The sequence below is a fragment of the Salvelinus alpinus genome, chromosome 19 (genome assembly GCF_045679555.1).
Source record: "Salvelinus alpinus chromosome 19, SLU_Salpinus.1, whole genome shotgun sequence".
NCBI lineage: Eukaryota > Metazoa > Chordata > Actinopteri > Salmoniformes > Salmonidae > Salvelinus > Salvelinus alpinus.
The window spans coordinates 28,697,258-28,707,704 of NC_092104.1; the positions used below are offsets into that span (position 1 = coordinate 28,697,258).

The 10,447-nt window shown below is 42.0% G+C and overlaps 1 protein-coding gene across 4 annotated transcripts in view; it reads right to left on the reverse strand.

Moving 5' to 3' along the window:
• LOC139545239 (ras GTPase-activating-like protein IQGAP2) overlaps window positions 1-10,126 on the reverse strand; it is a 101,428-nt gene extending 91,302 nt beyond the window's left edge. For 3 of the 4 annotated variants that reach the window (XM_071352794.1, XM_071352793.1, XM_071352792.1), the window contains exon 1: window positions 9,626-10,121. In XM_071352794.1, coding sequence (XP_071208895.1) covers window positions 9,626-9,671 — 46 coding nt within the window. In that variant the 5' untranslated portion in view covers window positions 9,672-10,121. Of the gene's footprint in view, window positions 1-9,625 lie in introns of all 4 variants that reach the window. The other variant, XR_011669014.1, reaches the window with a different exon arrangement.
• Between the last annotated feature and the right edge of the window lie 321 nt (window positions 10,127-10,447).

Genomic DNA, 10,447 nt, shown 5'->3' on the forward strand with positions numbered 1-10,447 from the left:
TGCCCTCAAGACCCAGAGTGGAGAAGTCTAGCAGGCACATGCAGGCTTGGAGGCAAGCCTAATCTGACTGATAGGCTGCATCTCTCCAAACACCATTTATTCAGAATAACTGAGTATGCTGCTGACACACTGTCATACCTGCCCCTGTGCTCTTGAAATTGCAGCACAATCCAACCCACTATGCAGTATTTACACCCTGATGAACAAGTTAGTTAGGCCTAGAAATCTCACTAACGAATCCCAGCAGATAATTCCTGCACCATTGTTGGGCCTTATCAGCCCGCTGCTGTAGAACTAATCTGACATCTATCCCTGTAGCTCCTGTGCCCCACTCTCACTGACATCTATCCCTGTAGCTCCTGTGCCCCACTCTCACTGACATCTATCCCTGTAGCTCCTGTGACCCACTCTCACTGACATCTATCCCTGTAGCTCCTGTGCCCCACTCTCACTGACATCTATCCCTGTAGCTCCTGTGACCCACTCTCACTGACATCTATCCCTGTAGCTCCTGTGACCCACTCTCACTGAGGCAGCAGACAAAGCCAGCTTACCCGACCAACAAGACTTGCCTCACCAGTCTTAATTTAGCCTTTAATTAACCAGGTGAACATTCTCTTTTACAATAACGATTAATGACCTTAAGTCTCACTGAGGGGCAGATTGTGATGCAAGGGTCTGCTAAAAAACAAAAGTTAATTGGAGCCATGGAACTTCAACTTCTAGTTGAAGGGTCAATTTATAAGGGTCTGTTGGCCCTGAAATGAAAATATGAGAGGGGGAAGGTGGCACAGGAGAGGGTTTAGGCACAGGAAAGCACACACACACACACAGCAGGGGTCCATCTCTGAGCTGTGTGGGCCCAGGGGGAGATCTATGGTCAGAGCATCCGTCAGCCTGAATCCGCTGAGCCAGCTGTGTTATTGGAGAGGACCAGAGTGTGAGTAAACACTCACCCCAGAGGCGTGGGATCCCCAGCACAGCCATTACACACGCCACACTCAAACTTCCTGGAAGACCTGCCTGCACTCAGTATGCTGGGCTATATTTAATCTGTCACTGCCTTCATCTGTCAGAACATCACTGGACATGATTTACAGACTTGATGACTCATTCCTTTGTTCAGGTAATGTTTTTCTATCCTGTGGGAGCAACAAGTTACACAAGGGGCTCGTAAATGCATGTGGCTATCAAATCCTTGAGTTGGGGGAAAGGGATATGGCCTTAGTCCCCCCATACTATGCTGAGGGCCCATGTGCATAGTAGTACAAATATGTCAGAAGGGGTTCCAGATGTAGCATAGATATACACCACAGAGCAAAGTGGTACTGTTTAAGTCCAGTCAGAGGGCCACAGCCCTGCGATGAATCCCAATCCAGACCCTCGCCCCTACCAACTCGTGCCGAGGGCCCTCCATTGTCATGTGTTGCTGATGAAACTCAGACTTTGAGGGGAATAACGAGAGAATCAATAAACCCATCAACTTCGGGCTTGAATGATGCAATTCATGTTCCACATATAAATAAAATGAGAAATTAAATTGAACAAATTCCCCATGTCATTTTACAAGACATAAACCTTGGTAACAGTTAAACATTTAATTTGGGAGGTATTTCGTTTGTTTTATGTGTCAAGCCTCAAAATCAGACAAACAAACACACGTGTCTCATTCTTTTGTATGAAATTGAACAAACTCGAAACATATCGCGGTGCGTTGTCGGGAGGAGCTATCGGAGGTTATTAGCCACTACATCTTCAATCATTTTCTCTCCCTTAGCTTTGGAACACTCGTTCATATGGCGGAGGCACGCGTGAACAAAGGACCAAGGGGAAGGGACCGGTTTGGGATTCCTCACTGCTAGTGTTAGTTACTCTCTGCCCCTTAATTGATCAATTACAGTTATTGATTGGCTAAAGAGTCCATACACCTGCTTACCAAGGTCTTAAATCAGTCTCTGATTAAAAGACCACAACTTAAACCAGCTTACAGCGTGACCTTCCAAGCCCAGAGTTGTGCATCACTAATCAGATTGGTTTAGGCTAGTCTACATAATCAATACATTGACTCTTATGTAGGTTAGCCTAAGCCAATACATTGTATAAGTAACCTACATAAGAGTCAATGAAAATTGGTCAAACGTGTGAACTGATCAATTTAACATTATAATATAATATATATAATCATATAAAATCCCCATATAATCTCATATATATATTTAAATGAGAGTCGATATATAAAAACATGTCAAACTTCTAGGTAGGGGGAAGCCTTGAGGCAAATCGACTAAACAGAAATGCAGAGACAGTGCTTTTTATAGATGGGTTAGCTGACAACGTCATGAAAACGATGCGCACGCTTCAATGGGGCAAAAGTTCTGGTGTTGTTGTGATTGGGGCAGCAAGTAGCCTAGTGGTTAGAGTGTTGGGCCAGCAACTGAAAGGTTGCTGGATCGAATCCCTGAACTGACAAGGTAAAAAATCTGTCATTCTGCCCCTGAAAAAGGCAGCTGGTTTAAGTTGTGATCCCCGGTAGGCCGTCATTATAAATAAGAATTTGTTCTTAAGTTCTTAACTGACTTGCCTCGTTAAATAAAGGTTCAGTAAAAAAAAAGAAAAAAAAAAAGAGATAGATAGCAACAAACTGCCTCGTTTCATCTAGGTCTTTATACCATGTCTTGTTTTGACTGATGTCCTGTCAATGCTAATATGACAAAAATTCACTAGGTAGCTAACCAACAACTGTAACGACGTATTTGCGACAACAAGTGCTAATGGGGCAAATGTATTTCATGTTTTCAATAAACATTGGAAACTAAATATAGTTAACATGTTGTCAACAATCTAAGCCAACCCAGTCTGTTTTGTCCCATAGTTGCGCACGCATCAGTTTTGTTGCTAAACAACCAACCCATCTACTGGGCTCAAAACCCCAATTGTGTCTGATTATTGTGTCTGATTAAACTCAGCAAAACCTGTTTTTGTGGACGGTTTCCCCCAAGAGCTCACTTGGGTGCTGAATCCAAAATAAGACTCCTAGATAAGACTCCTAGCCTCCGGGCCCAAACCCACCTGTCTCTCATGGCTTCGCTCGCCCCTGGATGTACCACCTGCCAGTACCTGAGCCAGAGAGTCGCTGAGCTGGAGGGGAGAGTATCTGTCTTGCGCCAGATCAAGGAGGACGAAGAACTCCTGGACTCCATGGTTATACAAACCACCTCCAAAATCGACGACGTCACCTGCCCCTGGCTCGGCACCTCCACTTCTGGGGAGCCTGTAACTGTGAAACTCCATTCGGTTCCCTTAAATGAGCCATGGCCCAGACTAGGAGCTAAACCGAAGGGCCTGGTCTGTTCCACCCCTTCTACTCCGCCTCAGGATGCCTGGATTGCTGTCCGGGGAGGAAAGCACTCCAGGAAACGGAATCCATCAAATGTTTCGGAGGTGCTACAATTGGGGAGGAGATTCAAGGTCCTGGAAGACCTGGAAGTGCATTCCAATCATACTGTACAGGGTCCCTCCGCTTCATCTCTACTGCTGCCATCTCACTCTCAGGTGGAAGTGCCCAAGCACACTCATCTGCGCTCCTTGCCTGCCACTAGGTCGTCAGTCTCAGCTGCTAGCCCCCCTCAACCTGCTAGGAGGCAGATCACCCGGGAGAGGCCCCGTCATTTACCCAATAAACCCATCTGTAGTCCTTCCGTTCTCGTGGTGGGTTCATCCATGGTCCGAAACGTTTCAATCCGGAAAGCTGAGACCTTCTGCTACCCTGGCGCTAGGATCTCTGACCTAGATTCCATGCTACCGCTACTTATTAGCAAGCACTCCGCCGCTTCAACTGTCATTGTCCATGTTGGGTCAAATGACATTAAACTCCAGCAGTCAGAGAAATTGAGAGACGATTTTAAAACATTGTTAAATACGCTGCTGGAATCTGGGAAGCAGTGTGTTGTTTCCGGTCCATTTCCATCCCCACGCTACACGGATATGGTTTTTAGTCGTATACGCCAATTACACACCTGGCTTAAGGGATACTGCTGCACGATGAGAATTCCTTTTGTGGATAACTTTGCAGCTTTTACAGACCGACCAGGTCTATTTCTTCGGGACAATTTACATCTTAACAGGTATGGCTCCAGCATCCTCTCCACCAACATGTCTCTTACTCTTGCCTCATGTAGAGCCTTTGATACCTGACGTTGTGTATTCTCGGGGGTTGACTTTTGGGATTGTACGCTCCCCTATCAGACTGTGTTCAATGCTCCTCTCCCAGTTTCATTAATTAGTTCCTCAATTGCAAATATGGAACAAACTACAGTTAACAACCCTTCTGCAATTCCTAGTTTATTGTCCAATCACCGTATTGCGAATACTACTCACATGCAGAGAGGTATTGTTAGTAGTAATCTTGTCCCCATAAAATTGAGCTCTGTCAATAGCTCGAAAATGGTTTATTGCTCATCTAGTGCAGCTTCAGGTGCTACCTTGGATACTCCATCTGATATGAATTCCCGTAGCAATGGTATTGGAATAATTCATTTGAATGCTAGAAGCCTGATCCAAAAGTTGGACTTTATTGAAATTTTGGTCTCACAATCAAATGTTGACGTTCTGATTGTATCTGAATCGTGGCTGTGTGATTCTGTGCCAGATTCAGATGTTCAGTTGATTGGATACAATATTTATAGAACTGATAGAGTTGGTAGAGGTGGTGGTATTGCGATTTATGTTAAATGCTGCTTAAATGTTTCTGTGTCCATATCAACCTCTGTCTCAAAGCAATATGAATGTCTAGTTTTAAACGTGGTACTTGGTAATAATGCTCATTTAACTCTAGCAGGGGTATATCGCCCCCCCTCAGCTCCTCCTTGTACTCTATGCAAATTATCTGATATACTGTCTAATTATGCAAACTCTGAATTACTGATTTTGGGAGATTTTAACCTGGATTGGCTCTCACCAGTATCCGATAAATTAAAAGGCATTTGTACTGAGCTAAATCTAACTCAGCTGATAACTAAACCAACCCGTCCCAACTTTAAGAACCCAGTAAAATCCACTCTACTAGACATTATTCTAACAAATACCCCCCATAAATACACAGCCAGTGGGGTTTTTGCAAATGATATCAGTGACCACTGCCCTATTGCTTGTATTAGAGATACCAGGCTGAAACACTCTGATCCCTGTATAATCTCTAAGAGAAATTATAAACATTTCTCACAGCAAGCTTTTATCCTTGACTTATATCACTCTGAGCTTTTATCCACTTGCTGCTTTCTGGACCCGGTTTTAGCCCTTGCTTTTTTCTCTTCTATTGTTACCTCTATGTCTGATAAACATGCCCCGCTTAAGAATCACAGAGTAAGAAACCGAACCAGTTCTTGGTTCTCTCCTGAATTGTCAGGTCTTTTCCTGCAAAAGAATCGGGCCTGGGCCTTGGCGAGGAAAACAGGTACTCCAGCTGATTGGCTGTTTTTTAGGCAATTGAGAAATAAATGTACTGCAGCTGTCAAAAAGGCAAAATCAAATTACTTCCTTAATGCTATGACAGATTCTGCAGGAGATCCTGCAAAATTCTGGAAAACCGTTAATTCACTGAAACGGGGGAATTCTGCTGTTTCTCTTCCTAAGCAAATTACCTCAGACTTCTGTATTCTAACTGAAAAAAATGATATTTGTGATGCTTTTAATAAGCATTTCATCTCTGCTGGTTTTTTATTTGAAAGGAAAAGTGGACTTTGTGGTACTGGCCAGTTAGTTGATTTTTCGTCTTGCTTTTCAACCGTTACTCTGAAAAATGGTAACCCTGTTTTTAGTTTCCAGAAAATAACTGAAGCAGAGGTTCTAATTGCCCTGTGTGCCATTGATACTAAGAAATCCTTAGGCGCTGACAATTTAGACCCGTACTTACTTAAGTGTGCTGCACCTATTTTTGCTGGTCCAGTAACACACATTTTTAATCTAACATTAAGCACAGGAAATATCCCTAAGGTGTGGAAAGCAGCTTTTGTTCTGCCATTACATAAGGGAGGTGACGGTAGTGATTTGGATAACTATCGACCCATCTCTAGGCTCCCTTGTCTGGTAAAGATTCTAGAATCTATAGTCAACAAACAGTTACAATCTTTTCTTTCTGCTAACAGTATTCTTAGTACCAATCAATCTGGTTTTAGATCTAAACACAGTACCACATCGGCCACTATGCTTGTTGTAAATGATATTGCAAATGCCTTAGACGATAGAAAGCACTGTGCTGCGTTGTTTGTAGATTTGTCAAAAGCTTTTGACACTGTAGACCATGCTATCCTTTTGAGTAAGCTGTCATCTATAGGACTGGGCACTGATGCCTGCCGATGGTTTTATGACTATCTTAAAGATAGAACTCAAGCCGTCATGGTCGATGGGGTCAAGTCTGACCCCTTACAGTTACTTAAAGGGGTCCCTCAGGGTTCAATAATTGGCCCACTATTGTTCTCACTTTATATAAACAACATTGGTGATGATGTCAGATATTGTAAATTCCATTTATATGCAGATGACACAGTTATGTACTCTATTGCTCCAACAGCGGACCAAGCTTTAATGCAGTTGGAGTCTGATTTTAGGATACTACAGGGGTCTCTTTTACAGCTTAAACTTGTTTTAAACGCTAAGAAAACAAATGTCATGTTTTTTTCTAGGTCTAAACTCCCAGTTAGAAACACGTTTGTAATCACTAGCTTGGATGGTACTCAAATCAATAAGGTCTCTGCATATAAATACTTAGGGGTATGGTTAGATGATAGGCTTTCTTTTAAAAAACATGTTACTGAATTGGGAAAAAAGCTCAAATTCAAGATAGGATTCCTTTACAGAAACAGGGCTTGTCTGTCCTCTGTAAATAGGAAAAAAATTGTGCAGGCTACTTTTATGTCCGTTTTAGATTATGGTGATATTATCTATATGCATGCATCGGCAAACACATTAAAACCACTGGATGCTATTTACCATTGTGCACTCAGGTTTATCACGGGTGATAGTTACAGAACTCATCACTGTATCCTATATCAACATGTGGGTTGGGTCTCTCTATCTGTGAGGCGAGAGCAACATGCTCTCTTGTTTATTTATAAAGCACTTCTTTTAAAACTACCTCCATATATATCATCATTAATTTCCACAAGATGTACTAATTTTAAAACCAGATCACAGATGTGGATTACATTAGAGACTCCTGCGGTCTCCACAGAGTTGGGTAGGACTGCCTTCAGTTCCTTTGCACCTTATTTATGGAACAAACTGCAGATCCAACTTAAGTTAGACACTCTGGTGTCCCTTGCCCATTTTAAAATGTTTATGGAGGATCAATATGATGTTGTCTGTGATTGTTTCTGTTGAATTGTGTATGTTTTGAAATGTTCTTGTCTGTATGTCTAAAACTGTACATGTCAACATGTTTACACAGGGCACAGCCGTAAAAGAGATCTAGGTCTCAGTCTGTTTTCCCTGTTAAAATAAAGATTAAAAAAAAAAAAAAAAGATAAAGATCACTCCTACAGATAATTAGTGCCGGAATTATGGTAATGCATTAGTCAGCTTCGACGGACCACCTCTGCCCTTACAATACTAAACTCCTCATTTTGTGTTAATGGATGAGACAGACAGACAGACAAACAAACAAACAGGGCAAACAATACCTTCAACCTTTTCTGTTTGGACCTATGCAGTTAGTCAGTTAATTTTAAACCGGTAAACAACAATGTCAGGCCAACAAACCGGTTGAGACATTTCCACTATGGTTGATAATGCAGCTAGGCTATCATTTTACTGGTTGAAATTGCAGAAGAAAAAAAAAGACTATTGACCTGATTACCTAATTGAATATCTCTCACCATTGCACTTTGCCATTTGTTCTCAGGTCTGACTAAGCATAGGCTAAATCCTGTCAACAACACACAGGCCTAAAGTGATACAGGTAAGCATGTTATTGGCGTTTCAAACCTTTTTTCCAAGATATTTATTGACTTTGTTAAATTCCTGGAATACCCATACAGAAGTCATGCGTGGATTTCTTAACAGTAACAGCAAAAAGTTAATATTCAACCACTGGGAAAAAGCCTTCTGTCTGTAGAGACCCTTAACTGTTGACTCTTTTGTGCACTAGGATGAGTCTTTTTACTGTAAAGATATCTACAGTACCAGTCAAAAGTTTCGACAATTACTCATTCAAGGGTTTTTCTTTATTTTTACTATTTTCTACATTGTAGAAAATAGTGAAGACATCAACACCATGAAATGACACATATGGAATCATGTATTAACCAAAAAAGTGTTAAACAAATTTTAGATTCTTCAATGTAGCCACCCGTTGCCTTGATGACAGCTTTGCACACTCTTGGCATTCTCTCAACCAGCTTCACCTGGAATGCTTTTCCAACAGTCTTGAAGGAGTTCCCACATATGCTGAGCACTTGTTGACAAATTTTCCTTCACTCTACAATCCAACTCAGTGGGAACCACACATCCGTTCACCTACTCTGCGTCTCACAAAAACACGGAAGTTAGAAACAAAAATCTCAAATTTGGACTCATTTCCACCGTTCTAATGTCCATTGTTCATGTTTCTTGGCCCAAGCAAATCTCTTCGTGTCCTTTAGTAGGGATTTCTTTGCAGCAATCTGACCATGAAGGCCTGATTCAGGCAGTCTCCTCTGAACAGCTGATGTTGAGATTTGTCTGTTACTTTAACTCTGTGAAGCATTTATTTGGGCTGTAATTTCTGAGGCTGGTAACGCTAATGAACGTATCCTCTGCAGCAGAGGTAACTCTGGGTCTTCCTTTCCTGTGGCGGTCCTCATGAGAGCCAGTTTCATCATAGCGCTTGATGTTTTTTGTGAGTGCACCTGAAGAAACTTTCAAAGTTCTTGAAATTTTCCAGATTGACTGACCTTCATGACTTAAAGTAATGATGGACTGTTGCTTCTCTTTCCCTATTTGAGCTATTCTTGCCATAATATGGACTTGGTCTTTTACCAAATAGGGCTACCTTCTGGATTGAGAAAACAGAGTTGTTGAAGATGGACTATGTCTGTCTGAGGTGATGTGGGGCACACACAGGCCACTTCAAATTGGTGTCATTTATTCCCTCGCTTTATGGGTGCAAATGGTTAGTAGAACTTTATCTGATGAAGGGTCAGGGTCACTGACAATAGCCTGAGTGAGTACAGACTAGTCAGGGATGGGCAACTCCAGTCCTCTGGGGCCAGAGTGGTGTCATACTTTTCCCCATCCCTAGCAAACAATGTGCCTACAATTTCATGTTTGACAACATTACATCAGAGTTTGATAGCTTTTTCAAAGTTTACACTTGTTTATGCAGAATATAATTCAAGGTGAAAATCTAACTGTTCTGCGGTGCACATGTACAGTAGTCCTATGGTGTGTCTTGCCTAGTTAAATAAAGGTTAAATAGATAAAATGGTAGCTCCAATAAACACCTGTGGCTCATCATCGAACATTCCGCTAAGGCCACATACGCGCCCTGCCAAAACAGCGCTTACAAAACCACTTGAAACATGAAAGTTACAATAAAAACGATGTCGATTGAATTTATTTACAAATGGTGTGTTAGGTCACTTTTACTTACTTCCATAACGTGGCCTGTGTGAATGAGCTTTTTCTTCATCGTACATCCTGCCTCTGTTCCCCCGGTTATGAACTTGATGAATGCTGCCCAACCAATGCTAGCTATCAGCAAACCATAAGCCGCGCTTTTGGTTTTAAGATGAGTCAAAAAAATATTCTTAGTTGTGACACTATCGAGATAAGATTAACTTCTAGTTTTCTAAACTTCCTTTTCGTCGAAATGCCTCCTGTCACTTTCTCAGCAGAACTCCAATCGCGTTGTTCACCTTTGCTGGGTCATGTCAGAAAGTGCTTGAGGTTTCCTCTGTCTCAGTGCAAGTGTTCAGTCAGTGCGCTCTGAACTGGGGTAAATTCTTTACTCGGATTCCGTTGCAAAACGTTTGGTCGGTTGCGCAACGTTTTGCAACGGCAACCGTTTACCCCAAACGGAAAACGTTTCCCAAAGAAAACGCGTTTATTTTGGACAAATGATGGTAGCTCCCTTTTCTTTCGTCCCGTTTGCTTCCATATGGTTCCTAGAGTAAACGGTTTCCGTTGCAAAACATTGTGCAACCGACCAAACATTAAAGTATTGATGGACTGTTGTTTCTCTTTGAGCTATTCTTGCCATAGCTCATAGCTTCAACAGACCAAACGTTGTGCAACATAATCCGACTAATGAATACACCCCTGGGGTGTACTCATTAGCCAAACAGTTGCAAAAGGGAACGTTTTGCAACTAAAACGAGAGTTACAATTGGACAAATTCAGGAAAATCCCTCCCGAATTTTGTTCCGTTTGCTTCTGTTTAAGAAACGTTTTGCAACAGAATTGGCGTAATGAA